This window comes from Corylus avellana, chromosome ca1 (assembly GCF_901000735.1).
Source record: "Corylus avellana chromosome ca1, CavTom2PMs-1.0".
Taxonomy (NCBI): Eukaryota; Viridiplantae; Streptophyta; class Magnoliopsida; order Fagales; family Betulaceae; genus Corylus; species Corylus avellana.
Genome location: NC_081541.1, coordinates 18,748,446 through 18,771,864, shown reverse-complemented (window position 1 = coordinate 18,771,864; position 23,419 = coordinate 18,748,446). Strand labels below are relative to the sequence as shown.

Genomic DNA, 23,419 nt, shown 5'->3' with positions numbered 1-23,419 from the left:
AGCACAAGAACAATGACAAAATTTTCTCTTATCAACGGAATAATGCCTCTCTTGATCTTTTGAAGTCGTGGTATGTGAGGCTTGTATAGATCGGGAGAACGTGGGGCTTTTTGGACCAAGTCAGCTAGGGTTTCTATGAAGTGCCGCAATTCTTGTTCAAATAAGTTTAAGTTCGTTCAAACTAGATCTAGGGTTTTGTAGTTTTGAATATGCTTCGTCCGAACAAGACTCTGCATTCTGTGCTCCACTCGTTTGAACGAATCACCAAACGAGGTATTGAACGAAACTCTCTAGATTCCTTTTGATCCTTCGTTCGAATGAGAAGTTACCAAGACAGCAACCGAAGCATTCTGAAACTTTTCATAGTATCTCTTTCGAACCAACCTGACCTCATTCGAATGAGATTTTCAACTTCTTAATTTTTCATTCTTTCAACTCCAAAAAATGTATTGATTCAACCCTACACCTAGAACTTTCACCCAAAGATATTTTGTCACTAATTTGCCAACTAAAAACCTTACAATTTATTACATGGTATCAAAACCTAGTGGTTATTATATGTCAAAACCAAGCATTGAGGACCCCCCATTTTCTGTCTCTTTTGTTTTGCACGTGTAATGCCTGGAGCTCGTTTACTGTTATTGAACAGACCAAACATGAGATGAAGTGTTAGTGTTATGTGCTTCATATACATTGTTGGCTTACTTTTTGATGGCTTAAGCTTTTGAGACTGCTGGTTTCTAACACGATGAAAAGTACATTATTGTATAAGCAATTGGAGTTTTGTGTGTTGGTGCAACTTTCTTTTTTCAGAAACGATTACTTGCAGTTGTATAGAAGAGCACGGTCTACACATTAGAGTTTGTAGGTTTAGTACTATCTCTCTACATAGTTGGTTTCACACAAACTTAAAAGATGAGTTTGTAGCATATGTATATGCATTTTTTTCTCTTTTTGTTTGGTGCTTTGGTACCTTTAATGCTGGGGACTGGGCTTGCTTGCTCATTTTTTGGCTCATTGTTTTGATCAATAATCATATTACCATGTTTGTTTGTTTGTTTTTTTTTTTTTTTTTTTTTTTTTTCTCTTTGAAAGTAGCCAATCAAGAAGCCAGAGGAGCCAAGCCAGCACTCAGGCAAAGAATTCCTTACTTGTTTGATAAGTATTTGCCTGTAATATCATTTATAGAAACACAATAAACAAATTTTTTTTTTTTGGGTAAGCAAAGTGTATTACCAACCAAAATGAGTACAAAGCATAAGTATAGAAACACAATAAACAAATTTTTTTTTTTGGGTAAGCAAAGTGTATTACCAACCAAAATGAGTACAAAGCATAAGGGCATCCCAAGTTATACAACAAGAGCAACACAGCCCTTTTTGGCAAAAAACTAGCAGCAATGCCTAAGATTGCTATTGCTATGACCAACCAAAGCGGCTTCTCCAAGAGAAAATATATACACCATAAAACCATTGCTATGCTATCAAACTAGCAGAGTCTAACTTATTTGGCTGCATGTTATTAGGAAGCTCCCAATCAAAGCAATGGACAATTTGTGCCACTACTAGCCAAACCTCAGTGAGACCCAATTGCATCCCTGGGCAGCCTCTTCTGCCAGAGCTAAACGGGATAAGTTGGAAGTCCCGTCCCCGGACATCTATACTACTTCCAACAAACCTGTCAGGGATGAACTTCTCTGCATCACTCCAAACACGTGGGTCTCGCCCAATTGCCCATACGTTTACTATAATTCTAAACTTATGGGGTATGTGGAAACCATTAACAGTGCTGTCCTCCATGGCCTCATGAGGTAGCAACAATGGAGAGAACTGAGGCCGTGCAACCAACAGTTCTGTTGGTCTTCTGCAGTTCTTTTACTAGGTTCAATCTGCTTCTGACAAAATGGCTCACCTCATGGTGAACTATCCAGGCATCCTTGCTCTCATGTTGTAGAGTTCTAGCATTTCTTTCCTGCGGTACATAATATGCAGTGGCAGAACACATGATTTTAATCACAAGTGTTGGAAATGTTTTTCCTTCTGAGTATTGATCATCCATAGAACAGTTTCACTCCAACTTCTCACCATCCAAGTAATGTTTCTCTTCTCGTTTAGGGCTATTTGCACATTAACATATACTCAGATTGTATTATGTTTCATGCGTACAAATGAAACATTTACATCTTGCCCCTCTAAAATTGCTTACCGTGTGTTGATAAAAATCTGAATATGTTTTTGTTTGTATGGGTTCAACCATGTTGCACTTTTCTTCCCAAGGTATATTTAATAAAGGAGAACAATCCTGGATCACTTACCGACGGTGCATTGCTTTCTGCTGGTGGTCGCTATGACTATCTGCTTCACCAAATGTGGGGTCATGAATATGTAAGCTATTTCCATTAGTATATTTTTCCTACTTTGTATTTTTTTCTATGTCTCGTATGTATGTGTAAGCACATGGGTTCACATAACGTGATGGACAATAAAAGTGTGTTTGTGTGTTTTTCTTTCAGATACCGTTACAGTTATACCAATTATATAGTATTCATTATCAAATTATTTTTAGAATGAATACCATATGAACTTTGTACCATTAGTTACTTTCTTTTCTTTTTTGTTCCAGAAAACCAGTCCTCCAGGTGCTGTTGGGACTAGCCTTGCATTAGAGACGATAATTCAGCACTCTTCGATAGATTTTAAACCAACTAGGTGCTATGTCCTTTACCTCTTACATTTCTTTTATTTTTTTTTTACTCTATCAACTTTCTTCTAACCCTTAATCCTTGGACCATTATCTTTCCATTGAAATTTTTCTCACACTAGATATATTTACATCCACAGATACGAAGCTAGCACAATTATTCTTGTTTGTTCAAGAGGAGGAGGTGGTCTGTTGGAAGAGCGCATGGAACTTGTTGCTGAATTATGGGAGAAGAACATCAAGGTTTGAGCATAAAAATTTTATGCAAATAGGCCACTTTACGAAGTTGCCTAACTGTTGCTCTCTGCTTACTGGTTGCTAATGTCCTTCAGGCTGAGTTTGTCCCCACACCCGATCCAAGCCTTACAGAGCAGTATGAATATGCAAATGAACATGATATAAAAACCCTGATCATCCTAACAGACACAGGTGTGTCTCCAGCTGGTTTCGTCAAGGTAACACTTCTACTGTCTGAAAGTTCATTTCTGAATATACTACTTTTCTGCTATTGATATCTCCTGAACGGAATGTAATGGGGTAGCATGTCAATTTAGTTAATGAATGAATCTTGTAACTTAAATCACATGGATGAACATCAAAATGTATGGCTTCCTAAAAAGTAATTAGATGACTAGACCCTTCTCTATCTTGAGTGCCAGACTGCAAACCTACTGACCCTCATGTTACTCAAGGGGCCCATACAGATACGTAGAGTCCTCCAGTGTTACCATTCCATCTGATGGCTCCGTTTATTCTCTCTCTTTCTTTTTTTTTTTCTTTTTTTGTGGGTGCTTGGGGCTGCAGTGAAGGTGGGTGTTAGGGTGGTAGCTGGTTCAATTGGAATGGTGTTACAAACTCGTTCTATTGGGGAAATTTAAGGAAAAATCGATTTTGGTCTTTACCATGTGTATTAGGTTCCAATTCAGTTTAGAACTTCAAAGTTGCAATGGATTCCTTGAGTAGTTTAAAAAGTTATAATTTAGTCTTTTTGTAATCAGATGTAATTGCTGACAGACCACTTCTAGTTGATAGGCATATGCCACGTGGATAATTGTCCGTGTCAACTAGAAGATTTTTTGAAACGTTTGTTTATTAATTAAATAATAACAAAAACACAAACAAAAATCACTTTTTTCTAAAAAAAAAAAAAAAACAGAAACCCTGGCAATTAGAGAAATGGAGGAGATCATCATCCCAAGGAAGTGGCCATGTGATGTCATGGTGACATGCCTCTGACCCACGGATCCAATTCCAGTCGAAGTGTCTGTCAATGCATCACTTTGTGCTATTTCAGATCCCCACCGCCCAAATGTCTGCCAATCACATTACAATTGAGTCACTTCCGAACCACTCAAGCTAACGTCATATAATCAGAGATCTCACAACCAAATAGAAATAAATTTCGTCATCTCATGATCGATTAAATCTGGCGACAGAGAGAGACCTTGATTGACTTGACCCAATATAAATGAGAAGGTGATGCTATTGTTTGTATTTTTTTTGTAAGATCTGAAAAAAGGTGAGGATGATGGTGGCGATGGTGAGGCTTGTTTTGGTGTGATATGTATGCCCATGGGAAGAGGGGAGTGGGGTTTTATTTATTTTTCATAGAAAATTATTATTTCGGAGTTTTTCACTTGGCATAGCATATGTCCGCATGAATAATTTCCCTGCAACATGTCATGTGAGCCAAATTGCTTTGTCAGCTCCTCCTCTCATGTCCAGATGACAACAATTATTTATTGCTACTTTTTAAATTAAGCAGGGAATTCATTGAAGCTTTTAAGATTTAGGACCAAATTGAATGTTGACGTAAAAGCTCCAACCCCCTGCAACCCTCAACCAAAAATTGACTCAAGTCAAAGCCAATGATAGTATCATATTACCCAAACTTGATCACTGACCTCCTAAAGATAGATGCTAGTAATACTTTTACTCATTACAGAAAAACTTTATTTGCTATCAACATTGAAAATAACAATCTTATCATAAATACAGCCTGTCCAGATGGTGCAAGTAAGGAATAAGCTATGCAGAAAATTGACTGCATTAATAACTTTTATTTGTCAATTTATAAAGCCTGAGGCATCGAATGGAGAACTCCTATGAGAAGAATTATCTGCCCTTGGAAGGGTTTCTGCTTTCAGTCAATCTATGCAGAGTGATTCGGTTCTTAAGGAACGCTGGGAAGGGCTGTATCCAATGGGTAGTAGAAAAATATACATGAGGATGATATTTTTAGAGGGGGGAGAGTAGGAGGAAAATAAAAGTAAATTTAAAAAGAAAAAGCCTAAAAAAGAAGGGGCAAATTTTGTTGTCTTACTGAGAAACAAATTATTTAATTTGTCGCATGGTGTATGGGATCCATAAATCATAATGCATATATTGTCCACTTAGCTTCATAGGCACAGGTTTCAGCCAGGTCAGGACAGATCTTCCAGAACTATAGCTAATAGTTGGTGTCATTTGTTAAGGGTGGGGGTCAATCAGAACGACTTATAGTTTCACACTGGGGAAATTTTTGTGCCTTAACATTATTTTGTGATTGACAATGTATACGTTATTTTGTTTATATATATACTTAATGAGAACTCATATACATGTTGCAACTTCATAAGAACAGAAGAACTTTGTGCACATAAAGACCTTGCAAGGAACCAACTCATCCAATTCCACTGAATAAGTGCCAAACCCCTTACATTTCACTCTAAACACTAACTTCCACCCCTAGATCCAGAAGGACATGGCTACATCATGAATTTGGACCCTTGTTGTCTCCATCATTCATTTCCCATTTCAATTAAATATTGCACATGTTGGACCTTACAATTAAGGGGGGGCTTGAGCCCACACGTGTGGGAGTGCGTTAGAATATTAATTAAATGATTAAATTTATCATCTTCTATGAACTTAAACTTTTAGGATAAGTGATGATTTAACCTTTTCAAACTTTTATCAATTCTTAAATGACTTTCTGAGCTCTATGTCCTTTTCAAGAAAAATATGCAATAATAATTTTCAGAGAGTTCTTCACTTTATTCAGTTGGAGATAAGTGAAGCCTAAACTTCAACACAACATTAACTAATTTTAAAGGGAAATAGTGGAAAAATATTGATACAGAAACTTAGGGTTTCTTTAGAGACCTATTTCTCCCTAAATTCATTGTTCCCCTAGCCTGCTCAGTAATCGGACTTTCCAATTATGGAGTTTGGCTCCTGGCCTGAGTCTGTTTTTGGCTGTGTTGGTCTTTAAAACTTTTCACATTTGCTTGACCTTAACCTTAATAAGCTTCTTGAAGTAAACACGCACGCACACACAAAAACAAAAGCACACACCCACATGCACGCTCACATGCATGCATTCAATCCTGTGATGATGTAATACTGCTTAATTCCATCTCCAGATCCGTCATCTTGAACTCAAGAAGGAGAAGAAAGTTGAGAGAGAAAACCTGGTCAGATTTTTGTTGGATGCAATGACAACACAATTTAGAAACCCCTCAATTTGGAATTAGGTGTCGTCCTCAAGGCAATACTTTTTCAGGTTCGTGAATCATGATGCTTGTCTTGTTCTTTCACAATACCTTAAAACGTGTTAAAATGATGATAGTAGTCTTCTGAACTTTATTAGTCGTTGTCTCATTGAGGAGCTGTTATTTACTTTATCTGTTAACCTATTTGTCCCAATAACTGTCACAGATTATGTTCTCCGGCAACCCCTTTCATTTCAAGAGAGCTAGACTATCACCAGGAATCATCGTCATATTCCTGAAAGGCCACGTGAGAAGTTTTGCAAGTTGAGTTTTTCCCCCCCCCCCCCCCCCCGAATACCATTGAGGTTTCGTCCACCTCATAGTCTAACCCCACATTTTTCCCACATTTTAATGGAGTGAATATGTAAATATATGAAATGTCAATTCATTCTGTGGGATATAGGTAGTAACTGTGAATAGGTTATAGTGCCATCAAACTCTTCTTTTCTTTTTATTCCTAGTTTTTTGTAAGTAGATGTGTATATGATTAATTTTCACAGCACAAGAACAAAATTCTCCCTTTGCCTGAAAAGTTAAATCTACTGGTTGTAATCATGACTATACCAGAATTTAACCTTTTTGCATCTCAGGCTTCTTTCTTCTCTTACATTGCTAGTACAGATTGACATGGTTCAGAGCCAACATAAAACATGACAGATCTTGCTGTTCATTTTCCTCATGTTCTGCTACTATTCTCATTGATCTCAAAACTTGGATTTCCTTTTGACAGTTCCCAGTTATGTTTTTTTCTTTCAATGGTTCATTGGTTTCCTTTGATTTACATTTGTACAGCGGCCATTGTTGTTGGTTGCGTGTTTTTGGTGTTTCATTGTTTCAATATAACCTGTATTCATCATCATGCAAGCAAAGAGGATATGTTTTATGATGGCTTACCTTGAATCCAAGTAAATGTAAATGTGGCTTGTTTTCAAGATCATTTGGGTTTTTGCAAAATACAAATATTGTGGGGGAAAAAAATTCAGGTGCGTCCTCTTTGCAGTAAAATGCTTTAGCTATAGATGGTCACATTATTTTTTCCTAAATTATGCAAAAATCTAGAATCTTTAGCTTTTGTCAAGTTGTAAACGGCATGACAAATAATATTGGAAACTTTCAGATAAGTAAAATAATTGGCAAGACAAAATCAGTGAACTTTTGAAAAACAAAAGCCTGTTAGCGATATATACTAAAATCTTCTTTTATTACTACATTTAATTAATACTTTGTTCCCTTTTTCAGACACTTTTGACAATAACTAAGGTTTTTTGCGGTTAATTTCTAGAGTTTGAAAAGTTCTGAAGGGATGTTTTGATAAGGGAAAAAAGGGTAGGCAGTGTTCAAATAAATCAAAGGCAAAGAATTTCTAGAAAAAACTTAAGGTATATTATCATAAGTTTGCTACTTTTAGATTGATTTCTTCTCCGAATTTCATATTAGTGAATAACTTCACTGTATAATGACGTATTTCTTTTTTATTAGCTCTTAATTGCGTGATATTACTTGTTAAAGTTAGATCAAACATTGGGAGTTTTTATGCTCAAGATTAATAAAATTGTAAGAGAAATTACCAAGTACTAACTAGAGTTTTTTCAATGTAACATCTAATTTTACCAATTAACCCTTGAGTTTAACTATACAACAAATAAGCCATGTGTCATTTTTAATAGAGTTTAGCTGAAATTTTTATTATACTCTTGCAAAATTACAAATAATAATAATAATAAAAGAAAAAAGAGGTTGAGGACTACAATTCCATCAACGAAAGAGCGAGGGCTACCCGTCCTTTGAGAGGGCAACTTGAGAGCCGTAAAGGAAACACACACCACCCTTTAACCACCTTTTATTTTTTTAAAGCAACTTTCTAAGTTTTGGAGGGCAACTAGAGAGGGTAGAGGCACCCCCTCACAAAAGGGTGGCTTCTCCTTGTTAAGTTGCCCCTCAACAAGATGTGTGTGTGTGGGGAGGTCGGGGAGATACAAACATGACCCTTTTCTTTTTAATAACATTTTAAGGGAATACCCTCAACCTCTTTCTATTTTTAATAACTTTTTAAGGGAATAAAGAAAATTTTTAATGAATTCTATTAAAAAGGACAAATCAAACCATGTTAGTGAATATTTTTTTGTGGGTGGGGGGGTGGCGGGGGTGGGGGATGAGATGAATTCTATTAAAAATGACAAATCAAACCATGTTAGTGCCTGTTTGGGATTGCTATGAGTTATATAACTTTTGTCATTAGATCTAGTTTTTGCCTGTAGAGTTTTGCTGAAAAAGTTCTACTAATAAAAATTGTTTAGTTGTTTGGTAACTACGAATTGAAAGTAATTTGAAATTGAAGTTATTACATGTGTTTGGTCAATAAACCAAAAAAGTACTTTTACAAGCTATAAGTGACAAAAAAGGACATCTAATTTTCTTTTTTATAGTAACTTTTTCATATCAAAATGAAGATGCAATATTAAGAGCATTCACATTGGACTAGACAAACTTTGTCCAAATTTTAGCTAACAACAACCTCTTTTTTTTTTTTTTAAGCTTCAACCTTTTCAAAAACACTGTACATCCCATTCTCTAAATCTTTTTCTCCCCCTTTTAAATATTATTCTTCTTTCTTTATTCGTTTTTTATACTTATTTTGTTCTTTCTTTATACTTATATGTTGATCTTTCTTTATTCTTATTTCGTTTTTTCTTTATTTTATTTATATTCTAACGGTTAGATTTTCTAACAGTCATATTTTTCTAACAGTCATATTCTTCTAACCTTCATATTTCTTCGACGGTCATATTCTGCAAATGAACTATTTCATGTCGGCGTTACCTTTCAGTGTTAAAAGTATAAGGTAAATGGGTACATTCTTATAATATTAATACAACAGGTTATCTAAAATTTTGTAAAGACAATTGTTTTGACTTTCTTTAATGAACAATGAGGGCAAATTGAAGTATATATTGAAGAACAAATGCAAAATGAAGTGCACATGCTCCAATCCTAATGGGTGTAGTTCCAACTGGAACTTAACCCAAATTGGATTGGAATTGGACCCAAACCAAATCCAATTTGAGTTTGGCTCAAATCCGATTTAGAACATAGCTAATGCAATGAGTTAAGCTCTATTAATTATTCGACATTTTTTTACTTTTTTAATTAAGCTTGTTGTGAAAATTGGGTTCTTATAGCATTAATACAATAGGTTATCTGAATTATTATAAACGCAATTGTTTCAACTTTCTTCAATGAATAACAAAGGCATATTTAAGCACACATATTGAAGAACAAAGGAATAATGAAGCACATATGCTTCACTCCTAATAGGTCAAGTTGCAACTGGAACATGACCCAAACCGAATCGAATTTGAGTTTGGCTTGGGTCCAATTGAAATTGAAATTGCACGCAAGCCAACTCCTGTTTAGAATATTGCAAATGTGATGAATGTGGATTAGGTCTAGTTTGATCTAAAATTGATTCCAAACCGATTCTAATTTAGCTTATAGCTAATGCAATGAGTCAAGCTCATTTGATTATTCACCAACTTTTCTTTAATTTTTTAACTAAGCTCGTTATGGAAACTGGTCGGCAGTTGGTTGAAGCAACCAAATAGATCGAATTGAGAAGCACATTGTTACATGATCGAGATTGGGAATGTGTATTAGGCCTTTGCACGAGCAAGGCTTCAGGCTTAATTTTCCTATACCTTACTATGATGATAAATAAAAGATAATTGTAGGGCAATTCGAAGAACCCAAAACCTCCCTTTGGTCCTACATGGACTACTCCCCCTCCACAGTAACCTGGTTGTCATGTAACATTCCTTCCCTTTTAGAATTGAGATTGTCCTCATGGGCAAAGGTTGGAAACCGTAACTAAAATTCAGACAAAGATTCCCACGTAGCATCCATAGGAGAATGATGCAGCCAATGGAGTAGAAATCCCCTCTTGTCCATGCATGTGACGATGCTCCAGAATCGCTTAAGGCTTGATGATGGCATTGTCCTTGTTCGAGGCAGGGAGTGTGGCCGATACTGGCCAAACTTCTCCAATCCACTTCTTGAGCAAGGACACATGAAAAACATTATGGAATTTTGCATCTTCTAGCAGTTCCAGCTTATAAGCAACTGGTCCCACTCTTGAAAGAATTTTATACGGCCCATAGAATTTTGGAGAGAGTTTATTAGAGAGATGCCGCATAACTGACGTTTGCCAAGACCATGGCCACTTTAAATATACTCATTCTCTGATGGAAAACTTCTGTTCTTGATGGCCTTTATCATAAACCTGCTTCATACGGTTTTGCGCCAGCTGGAGTTACTCCCTCACATCTTGAAGTAACCCATCCCTTTGTAGCAAAAGGTCTTCAACTAATGCTATGGTTGCTCTTCCAAGAACATAGCTCAAGATGGTAGGAGGTAGCCGGCCATATAAAATTTCAAATGGACTTCTTTTGGTGGCAACATGGAAACTAGTATTATAACAAAATTTCACCCATGGCAACCAAGTGGCCCACCTCTTGGGATTAGAACTAGTGAAACAACACAAAGACATCTGCAATGTGCGGTTTCCTACTTCCGTTTGGCCATCGGTTTGGGGATAATATGATGAACTAAAATTAAATTTAGTTCCATTAAGCTGGAAAAGTTCACGCCAAAAGCGGCTAGTGAATGCTGGATCTACGTCACATACTATTGACGTGGGCATCCCATGTAACCTCAAAATATTCTCAGAAAATGGTCGAGCTATTTGAGAGGCTGTATATGGATGTTTACTGGCAGTGAAGTGTCTGTATTTAGAGAGTCTATCCACTACGACAAAAATTGCCGTCCTCCGTTGAGAAAGGGGTAACTCATCGATGAAATCCATTGAAAGGTCGATCCAAACTTATGTGGGTGCTGTAGATGCAAAAGCCCAACTGGCTTTACATTGTCTGCCTTATGTCATCGGCATACATCACATGAACATATAAACTTTTTTAGTTGGGATTTAATACCATGCCAATAGAATACAACCCATACTTGTTGAAGGCCTTTGTAATAGCCTTCATGAGTGCTATCGCGTATTTCTTTAAGGATGGATTCAGTTAGTGGTGAAATGGAAATGATATAAATTCTATCATTTAAGTAAATGAGATCACCTTTGACTTTCCAATGACCCATAGCCTCCCCTTGCTGAATGCACAACACCAACTCTTGTAATTGATGCTTTATACTTATTTCTTCTTTTATGAGTGCAACCCATTGAGGCACCGATTGAGACATAGCCATCAAAGTCTACTCCATTTTTCTAGAAAGGGTGTCTACCACCGAGTTCTCACTTCCCTTTTTCTACTCAATCACAAAATCGTTCCCGAAAAATTTAATGAGCCATTTTTGTTGTGGATTGATTGTGATTGTTTGATCCCAAAGAGCGGCTGTAATGGTCTATCTGTACTATGAACTATTGGCCCAAGAGATACAGTCGCCATTTTTGGACAAAGGTGACTAGGGTTAACATCTCCATGTGCTAAATTTTGATCATAGAGAGCTTGACTAAAATACGCAATTGGATGTAGTTCTTGCATCAACACAGCGCCAATTCTTGTCCTTAAAGCATCACATTCAATAACAAAGACTTGAGAAATTAGGAAGGGCCAATATTGGAGCTTGGGTCATTGCCGTTTTCAACTACTTAAAATATGTAGTTGCCTGTGTCATCCACTGGAACACAATTTTCTTGAGGAGTTGAGTGAGGGGGTTATCTGTGATGCCCCAAATTTCTAAGATATATTTATCTAAAAATTTCTCTCGTTCTTGTTTTAAATCTTCACCTTCCTTCAAAAGCAGCTCCTTTTGAAGTCTGTAATTATCTATCTCCTGTTTCAATTGTGGCTGCTTACAGAGATGTTTTGACCTCACTTTCTTAGTCATCCCCAATTTATAACTCTCTTCATGAATTTTCTGATTCTACTGGTTATTCTAATTCCTTACCTTCTCATCTCTAAGTATTTACAATCTCTCATGATCAATAATTATTTGTTGCTTTTCTACCACCAACCTATTATCATAAGCTTTTATAGCCTTTCCTATCTATATACAAGTGTTCATCTTAGCCTCACTATCCGTCTCTTTCTCATTCAATCTCTCTTGTCTCTTATCCAACAAATGCTCTTGTTTTTCCAACTTTACTTTCTCATGGTTGATCTTAACCTTCATCTACTCCATATCATCTAACTTGCTACTATATTCCTCATTAAGGGATTTCCTTTTTTCTTCTAGTTCCAGCTCAAACTCCTGCATTTGTGCATCCATAATGGCCCTTTGCTCGTCATGAAGCTTCTGAATCTCCACCTATAATATAAACTAGATATATGAAATGCTAGGTTGCTGAATCAACCAAACTACCAAAATCTATTCAAGTCCTTTAGGAATAAATAACACCATAGACAGTACACACGACCCTACTTGATCAATAGGACCTGAAACACACACCTACACAAACAGGGCAGACAAGTTTCTGTATTGTTCACAATATCTATTACAGTCTTCCATATCACAAGTTGAAGCATCTCATTTAAAGCATATGCAAACATGCATCTCATCCACAGAAAAGATATCATTCAGTTGTTTATAATCATTTCCATAATAACTCAGACGTCAAAGAATCCAAGCCACCATATCTAAGGATAGATAACAGTGTAAGTCTAGCATGATAAGAGTTGTCATTGATTTTATGACACTCTCCCATTCAATCAGCATACACCAAGCACTTACATACATGCACACAACACACCATCACTAAATGACTATAGGTTCAACTTTTCAATTTTTTTTTTCTTGATAAGTAAAACAAAATAAAAATTGTTGAGTCAACTTTTACTATGTAGGAAATAAGTGTTGGAACTCGCTCTTTCTCTAGCATTAAGCTTTTCTACCAATGAGGTAAGGATTCATTTTTTTAAAAAAAAATGTAATGTTTATTTATGAGCTTGATTTTTCTTGTGGGTTTTGTATGGGTTTTTGTCAATTTTTTTGGTGGGTTTTGTTTGAAATAAGTGTATCAAAGTAGTAAGGATTCATAAAAATTAAAAATTAAAATTAAAATTAAAAAAAAAAATTGATTTTTTTTTGTAATGTTTATTTATGTGCTTGGTTTTTCTAGTAGCTTTTGTATGGGTTTTTGACAAATTTTTTGGTGGGTTTTGTTTGAAACAGATGTGTATCAAAGAATCAAGTGAGGAAGTTATTGCCACGGTATGGATATTATTATTTTTTTTTGTTTTTGATAATTTTGTATGGGTTCTTGATAATATTTCTTGTGGGTTTTTTTTTTTTTTTTTTTGTTAGTTTGTTTTTACGTGCTTCAGTTTTGGAACATATGCTTAGAAGAGATTTTGTGTGGTTCTTGGATTGATTCATCAAAAAAAAAAAAAAATTGATTTTTTTATTGTTGTGTTTAGTTTTGGAAGGATTAATAAAAATGAGAGCTCTAAATATAAAAATAATATTAAAATAAATATTATTTAATTAATATTTAAATATTAAAAAAAATAAAATAAAATAAGACCCCATTTAAAAGTTTTGCCAAGGCCCATAAAACATTGAGCCGGCCCTGTGCATTATTCGCCTCTCTCTTAACATGTCCAGCATCCCATCTTCGGAATCCCCATAGGACCTCAAGGATATCCCCAACGATCTGCCCATAACAACACCAATTAGGTCCCTTTTAGTTAATAGCCTGCACTACTTGCATCGAGTCCCCTTCAAGCATTATGTCCATCAAACCAAGATCTTTATTGAATTCCACCACACAAAGAGCTCCCATGGTCTCGGCCACCACTAGCTCTTGAAATATCGCCATTGTTCTACTCAAAGCTGCAAACACCAAACCATTTGAATCCCTGATAATCACACCAACTCTAATTCGTTTACTTTCAGAGTCCAAACCAATGTCCCAATTGACTTTAAACTGACCACTAGGTGGATTCTTCCATCTTATCTCTATTGCCGGTATTGGGCTGGGATTGCTCGAGTCCCGCTTGATTTGTGCTTGCCGAAACTGAGAAACAACCTCCCCTGCCTCTCGCACTAACTTGTTAGGATGAGTAAAAGTTCCACCATGAACCACGGCATTGACACTCCCATAGAGCATGAAGGGTGCAAAGAGCATCCTCCTTATAGCACTTCTTGAAAATCATAACATAACAAAATAAGTGTGTGGATGCAGTTTCTCCCACTAAGCCTGAACATCCTCGCCTCCTATCTTATTTGTCTGATATCCTGAAAGGAAAAACAAAAAGTGAGCAAATTAAAGGATTAGAAAGTAATATTCCCGACCTTTAAAACATGTTTATGACCTATTGCTTAGTAAAATATGAATCAAATACGTTATTAGCATGTTATGGACATAACATTCAATAATTAAAAGGATGCTTATGCTCGATGCAACTTGCATAAAATAACATGATTTTGCACCATTTTTTTACATGAAGTTTTTGGCCATGAAAATTTCTGCCATAACCTTAATTTCATATTTATGATCAATTTTAAAAATAATTTTTATGCCATTTCATGAGTTATATAGGCTTCGTACTAAAAACCCTAGGTTAATTTTATAAAACTAGCACTTTTTTTTTTTTTAATTGAATGGGGAGAAAAGGCTATACTACAGGAAAATCAATCTTTAGCGACGACGGCCCACATGTCGTCGCTGATGGTCATCAGCGACGACTACCCAGTCGTTGCAAGTAATCCGTCATTAAAGACTAAATAGTGACGACATGCAATGTCGTCGCTGTTAATAATTATCAGCGACAACAAATGTCATCGCTAATAACTATCAAAGTTTGTCGCTGAAAATGCCTCTTAAAGTCGATGGGGTCGCTGATGTGTGAGTCATCAGCGACGACATTGTCGTCGCTGATGACGCACACATCAGCGATGACATTTGTCGTCGTTGATGACTCACACATTAGCGACGACATTTGTCGTCGCTGATGACACACACATCAACGACAACATTTTTGTCGTTGCTAATGACCCACACATCAGTGTTGCTGATGATCGTCGTCGTCAACATCAAATGCTTTTCTTTTTGGCCGATTAATGTTTTAAATTGTTAGGTATAAATGATCTAAACATAACAATATGTTAAAGCTTACTTAAGAACTCTTTTTCTAATTAAATATGTTAAAAGGTCTGAAACAGAGTTAATTACAAGTGAAGAAGTCTCAAAAATGGCCTGAGAAAACTACATAATTGTCAAGTTTTTAAGCAAGTGCCAAAGAAGGCATACATCAACAACAATGTTCATTGAGAAATTAAACTTCATATGTAGCTAAGTAGCAAACAAAGGATTACAAAGAAGGCTTCCCAGATGTAAGAACCGATAACTTATACGACTCATCAATACCATATGTAACTGCATGGAGAAGAAGAGCATATATTAGACAAGAAAACTCACTTAAAAACTACAAGTGTGTCTAATATAATAACCACATAGTTGGACAAACAGTTGCTACTCAAACATGAAAAAACGTAATAGAAAAAGAACATTGTCCATAATGTATCACAGTATAAAGGAATTTCATACCATAATTGATACAGTAAATTATGGCAAGGCAAAGCAACAAGTTCTCAACCAAACAATGAAGAAATTGCGGCGCTTAAGACTTGAGACAATGGAAAGCCATATGAACAGGCTGCTAAAGTTGAAGTTCCAATGATGACACGCCTGATACGATACTATGCTGGTATGTATATCAATTCATCTTCTGATTTATAGATTCTATCTATTTTTGCAAGATTTTTAAGATTTCTATATACAAAATTTTAGATTGGGCAGATAAAATTCATGTCACAACTCCAGCTGATGGACCATACCATGTGGAAACCTTACATGAACCTATGGGTGTTGTGGGTCAGATTATTCCATGGATCGGTCCTGCATTAGCATGCGGCAACACTATTGTTCTTAAAACATCAGAGCTGGCACCTTTATCTGCTCCCTTTGCAGCAAATCTATTGCACGAGGTAAATCATGGTGAAACTTTATTATCTTCTTTTAAGATGGTCTCTCATGAATGTTGTTTCATTCACCAAATTTCATGAATAAAATATGTATGTGGCCTGGATCCTGAAAAATCCCGATGTTTTACCAAGTGGTCATATCCTGAATAAAATATACCAAGTGGTCATATCCTTGTACCTAGTTAATGTCTACCCAAAATAGCCCATATTGTGGATGTAAATGTCCACTGCCCCCAATCCCAAAGATAAAGGAAAATAACATCCCAAATCTTAATTTTGCAAGACCTCTAATACCAACATCTCCTATAAACCCAAGATTTTGGATCAACCTAATATGATTGAATTGAGCAGCAAAATTTGTGACAACGTGTACAGCAAGAAACTTATCAACCAGGCAGTGAATTTAAGGCACATCATAACAATTTGAATCAATAGTGAAGAACAAGATTTATTTGAATGGAAAAAATCTTTCCCTACATGGCACCTTAAGAAAAACCAAATCAAATATCTAAAATGTGAAGACATAAAAATAGTTCATAGTGAAATATTCCAAAAACAGAGCAACATATAAGATGTGAGTAAATAACATGTTCATGAGTAAATATTCCAAAAAAAAAAAAAAAAATGAAGCATCATATCAAGCTATGATCCCAGACATATCATACACACCAAGGTCTATTTGTAATGAAGATAAATTAAATTATCATATGTTTTACCATCACAACCCAATATCTAAGAAAACTTAACCATCCCATAATGTACGACTACACGCCCTCAACGCCCCTAACAAACCAAAGTTTATAAGTACTCTAACTTCCCAAAAGAAACATTGGAGTTTTATGCAAATTGCAAATGCATTTTTTTCCCCTTTTTTCGGTGAATAAGCACAACTTTTATAACCAAACAAAAACATTACAATCAACTCTCCTGTAAAAACTGGACCACAGTTGCTACAACAGCAACTCCATAAACACCAAACAACATTTCTGCACAGAAACTACAACAGTAGCCGATAAACACCAACTACCAGAACCAACTAAAAGAGCAACCAGCTCCTAAAACAGAAAAAACCAAAACATACATCGAACTGCCATTCCTAAGCGCCTAAAACAGAGCAACAGAAAACACCAAAAAATACAAATTGTCATTCCTAAGCTATACAAGAAGAGTAGTAGGTGCATTCCTATCGCAACAAAGATCACACGGAAATTGTCAAGCCAAATTTTCTTCTGTCCACAATCTGACTTCCCAAACAAATTGCTTAACAATATGTTCCTAGTTTCACATTCCTAACCTTTTTTTTAGATAATTAATAAACCAATCTCAATAAAAGAACACATTCCTCACTAACATCCATTTACAGCCATTGCTGATGGAAAAATGCAATTTTCTAGTTTGCACATTACAATTACCTAAAAGGAGAAACAAGCAACTGGAGTTAATAGATACTTTAACACATCGACCAAGGAAATCAACAAAATTCTAAACTGTATAATATATAAGGGGGAAATTGGCTACTGCACTTGTTTTTCAACACATCGACCAAGGAAATTAAGACTCAACTAAAATCAAACTTCCATCTGAAAATCAATTATCCAAATTCCATCAAAGTAGTAAAGAAATCACAAAATGAGCAAAATTCTTACCCATTTTCATGTCTCTTTAAACATTCCAATCAAAATGAGCAATATTCACACCTTGTGTTCCTATAACATATAGAAAAGAAAACAAAGATGTCATCAGTAAAAAATTAGTTGTTCAGGTTCAATTAAAACATAACGAAACATATCTATCACACAACCATTTTACCTAAAACATGTGACATTAGGAGATCAAATTGGCGCTTTGATTCTTGTCTAATTTCCTCTATTTGTTCATCCCTTTTTCTATCTTTTTCCACTAACTCATTTTGCACTTCCTCTATTTATTCATCTCTTTTTTCTATCTTTTTCCACCAACTCATTTTGCAGTTCCTCTATTTTTCTATTTGTTTCCTCCAACTCAAGGTTGAGTTGGGTGCCATATACTTGCGAAGAAGAGGATGGAGTAGGTATGACAAATTTTCCCATCCCTCTAACATGGCTAGAACGTTTCCCACCAAGAGCTTGTGTAAATATTTCCTCTTCATCTACTTGTACCTCTTTGTCAGCCAACTTCTTTACCATCAAATTCTTCAAAAGCAACCAAAATCGATAGGATAGCCGTATAACAATGTGAGACAAGATATTAACAGAGAGCAGAAATTTCAACTACTTACATATTGTTCTTCACACTACGGAGTCACAAATTTTCCGTCTTTATTTGTGTGAGAGATCTTATAAAAGTCAATTACATTGGGCTCTTCTTCATCCTCTCCTGCCTACACATAATAGACATATAATGTAATAGTATAAAATTGTTACCTCACTATGGCGATGATTAAGAAAAGATCTAGAGCCAGATGTGTGATTGGTCTTCAACTCCGATCTATTCTTCTTATTATGTGTGGACTTGTCCTGTGACAATTTTTTACTAAATTATTACAAAATTATACTCCTTTAGATTTATTGTCAATTTAGTTTAAAAATATTTACCTTCCAGTCTTTGTTTTCAAATGACTCGCATATCTTAAGCCACACGGGTTGTGAGATAAGCTTTGGAACTTTTGTCTTTACGATTGTTGAGTCTTTATCACCACCGAATTTAAGAAAATGACGGTGAAATCCACGACGAAGTGTTTTATAACTATTTGATAAAGCCAACTCAATAGATCCAATGTGGTTAGCCAGATTCTCCTCTAAAGTCCACTCAGCCTATATATTATAAATAACAATAGTCTTAGCATTTTATATTATATGTAGTAAATAACTTAACTTCAAACATTATAACTCACCAAAACACGAGCTCTTAACCATTGCCGCTCACTTGGTGGGCCACGAGTCCAAGAACTATGTTAGAGCTCGGCGTGTTCACGAACGACATGTGTCACCCTCCTACTTAAATAACTTGCATTTTTTCCTACAGGTCCTCTTGCCTTGGGAGGGATTGTTATCTCAACAGGACGACCATTCTTAAAAAGCTAATTGAACTTAGTGGATTTATTCGGACCGCTTTTCTTCTTGTTGGACATAACAGCTGTGAGACAAAATATGAAACATAGTTAGTATTTTTAATGAAGTAGTTTGTTCATAGTCTATACAATAACATAGACAAAATATGTGCACTTACAAGATGCATTGGAGGGTCCCTCAGTCATCGTCTGACATGGTGTTGCATCAATTTCAAGAGGCACTTGTGATTCTAAACTTGCATTCTCAACTTCATCATTGAGATGCAATGGTGTAGAACGAGCCACGGACACGCGCGATCTTCCTTGATTCATGATCTTCATTGCGTACAACTGATTCCACAATAAAAACAATTAATAAGAAAATATGAAAATACAAACATATATAATAATTGAAAGATTGGTAATTAACGAGACAAACAAATATGTAGCCCATATCATCTTACCATAGAATAAATATTCATTTACAATAATATTCAACACATATCATTGTCAAAGTCTGTATCAGAGTTGCAAGATAACTCCTCTTCATAAGCGAAGTCATCATTGAGGAACATGCTTTCATCATCAAGGTCTTGTTCATCATCAGAGCTTGTTTCGTGTCCCTCATTAGAGAAGTCATCATTGAGGAACATGCTTTCATCAAGGTGCACATATACTTCATCAATAGCTATTGGTTCCACATCTTCTCTACGTAACGGAGTTGAGTCTACATTGTTTCCTTGTTGCACAAGTGCATTACCCTCAACCAATTCATCATCTTCTTCCTCGTCACCAATGCCTTTGTCATCTTCTTCAATCTCTCCTTCTAAAACAGTTGGAACATTGATTATGTTGCTATTGGTCACTTTTTGCACTACTTGCCAATTAACACCCAATTTGAGATCTTTCAAGTAAAATACTTGTGAAGCTTGGCATGCTAGGATAAATGGGTCAGATGCATGCCATGTATGAGATGTATTCACACTCGTAAAGTGCTCATCTATTTGTATTCTCGTTTTATGCCCAACGTCCCACCAATCGCACTCAAATAGATATACGCGATTTCGACCATAACATAATGCCAAAATGTTTTTCAACTCACGATAGAGTTCAATATCCTTCATGTTATACTCACCTTGAACAACTATACCACTGTTTTGGGTACATAGAATTCGTTCATAATCTTTTATATGGAATCTAACCCCATTCGCAATACAACCTTTGTACATTACAACTTGATGATCCGGTCCGGATGCAAGATCATATAATTGTTTGGACACATTTTCTGCATTAGGCCCACATATACGATGTCGAAACCATGTTTCGAACTCGGCTTCATGCTTATGTTGGATGTCCACAGTGCCTTCTCCTTCAATCTTGTCATAGTGTTCACTACATAAGGAATACATAAGTATTCCTCTATATTCTCAAGTAATCATAATTAAAAAAAAAAAAAAAAAACACTATAAATCACACACTTACCGAATGTACGAAGTGATTTCGTCACAATTGTTAAGCACATACCATCGAGCCCTTGTGAGAACCTTATCTTCAAGTGTTACAAATTTTGCTCCTCCTAAAGGACGAACTCGTTGAGAGAACACAGAAAAGTCTTAACTCCTTCCCACCAGCCGCACATCACTATTCCGTTCTTCACGATTCCATTTTGTCTCAATCTCATTGAGATACATAGAGCAAAATGTCAAACATTCAAATGATAAATATCCCTCGGCAATGGACCCTTCCGGATGTGCTCTATTTCGCACACATTTCTTACATTTACCAAACGTTCTTTCCATTGGATACATCCAACGATATTGTACTAGTCCCGCAAGCTCAACTTCTCGTAGTAAATGAACAGCTAGAAGTACCATTATATCAAAAAAAGCCGGTGGAAATATCTTTTCCAACTTGCATAAAATCACAGGAATGTCATCCTTCATTCGACGCACGACATCTAATCTCAATGTTCGTGCACATAATTTCGTAAAAAAAGAACTAAACCCAGTCACTGTTGTACGTATTTCAATCGATAAATATGGACGAATTGCAACAGGAAGTAAGCGTTGCAAGAAGACATGACAATCATGGCTTTTCATTCCTGAAATCGTACATTCTTTAACATTCACACACCGACTAATATTAGATGCATACCCATCAGGGAACTTTACACCTTTCAACCAATCTAAGAAAGTTGTCTTCTCAGCTTTTGATAAAGTGTAATTTGCATGTGGCATTGATGTAAATGTACTATTTTGTTGTAAGTGCAAATCTTTGCGTATTTCCATCACACAAATCATGTCGTGCCTTCAAAGTGTCCTTTGTTTTTCCTTTAATATTCAACAGTGTACCTAAGAGACTATCACATATGTTCTTCTCAATATGCATGACATCCAAATTGTGTCTCAGTTTCAATGTTGACCAATAAGGCAAATTAAAAAAAATATTCTTCTTCGTCCAATTCAACTCACACTCTTCACGTGTTCTCTTTTTTTTTTTTCGTCTCATCTTTTCCCAACGGCAAAGTTGGTACATTCTCTAGTTGTTGTAACAATTGATCTCCAGATAATTCATTAGGTGCCATTCTATGCTCTTCAGTACCGTCAAAGAGATTTTTTTGTGTGCCATATATGCCCCTGAGGTAAGAACCGACGATGAGCCATGTAGCATGACTTACCTCCAAACTTCAACCTTTTGGACGCTGTATCCTTGTTACATACTGGACACGCCAGGTGTCCCTTAATCGACCACCCAGACAAGTTTCCATATGCAGGACAATCATTTATAGTCCATAATAATGCTACATGCAACTTAAAGTTTTCCTACGTTGACGAGTCATATGTAAGAATGCCTTCATTCCATAATTCTTGCAAATCATCCACCAATGGTTGCAAATACACATCAATTTCATTTCCAGGTGCCTTAGGTCCAGGAATAAGTAAGAACATCATCAAATATGGATCTTTTCTACACCTCCACGGAGGTAAATTATACGGCACAAGTATTACTGGCCACATGCTATATGATGTACTCATATTACCAAATAGGTTAAAACCATCGCTTGATAAACCAAGTCGCACATTGCGAGAATCATTAGCAAATTGAACATGTTCTTTATCAAACTCTTTCCACAGTATTGAATCTGCTGGATGTCTTAGATTTCCATCATCTCGACGCCCATCTTTGTGCCACCTCATATCTTTGGCAATATCTTTCAACAAAAACAATCATTGCAACCTCGGTTTTATTGGAAAATACCGTAAGACCTTATGAGGAATTTTCTTACCTGTACCTTTGACATTTGCCCATCTTGACGTATTGCAGGTTGGACATTTTTCTTTATCTGCATGTTCCTTTCGGAAAAGCACACAAGAATTCTTGCATGCATGTATCTTCTCATAACTTAAACCCAAGCCTCGTCTCAATCGTTTTGCTTCATAATACGATCTTGGTAATGTGTCCCCATCTGGGAGAGCCCTCTTTATCAAGTCAATCACCATATCAAACGCCTTGTTACTCATATTGCAAAAAAATTTTATATGAAGTAGATTCGTAGAGAAAGCAAGTGTTGAAAATTTCTTACAGCCTAGATAAAGTTCACGTCGAGCATCTTCCAACAGTTGGTCAAAATTTTTCAATTCATAACCATTGGTTGTTGGACCTAGAGTAGTAGATGATTCACCTGTATTACCATCTGGAGATCTACCCATACGGATATCATTTAACATTTCTTCAACATCATCGATATCCTCCGCACTTGCATTCTCATCATCGTGATCGACATGCAAATTTGTACGAAATGGATCTTCTTCCCCATGAAATACTTACTGGGTGTAATTCATATCAATTCCGTTAATGAACAAATCATTCTCCATCTCGTCTATAGGCTTATAATAACGATTCGCACACTTGCGACATGGACACCTAATCCTATTAAGCTTATCCACGTGACCACATGCCATACTAACAAATTGTTCAACACCTTTTGAATACTTCTCACCAAATCTATGAGTTTCCTGCATCCAAGTCTTATCCATCTCGATGTTTGTTCAAATATAGTCTTCATAGCAGTTTATAAAGCAAGCTACAACGGGACCGAGCGAATAAAGATCAAATTAGTATTAGTTTTTAATAAAGCTATGTTTCAAATTCTACCGTA

At 36.0% G+C, this 23,419-nt stretch overlaps 1 protein-coding gene across 1 annotated transcript in view; it reads left to right on the top strand.

Moving 5' to 3' along the window:
- Window positions 1-6,912, top strand: part of LOC132182084 (eIF-2-alpha kinase GCN2) — an 80,116-nt gene extending 73,204 nt beyond the window's left edge. Inside the window, exons 25-30 of the mRNA XM_059595292.1 lie at window positions 2,277-2,384; window positions 2,623-2,708; window positions 2,841-2,943; window positions 3,033-3,155; window positions 6,105-6,244; window positions 6,400-6,912. Coding sequence (XP_059451275.1) covers window positions 2,277-2,384; window positions 2,623-2,708; window positions 2,841-2,943; window positions 3,033-3,155; window positions 6,105-6,215 — 531 coding nt within the window. The 3' untranslated portion in view covers window positions 6,216-6,244; window positions 6,400-6,912. The remainder of the gene's footprint in view (window positions 1-2,276; window positions 2,385-2,622; window positions 2,709-2,840; window positions 2,944-3,032; window positions 3,156-6,104; window positions 6,245-6,399) is intronic.
- The last annotated feature ends 16,507 nt before the right edge of the window (window positions 6,913-23,419 follow it).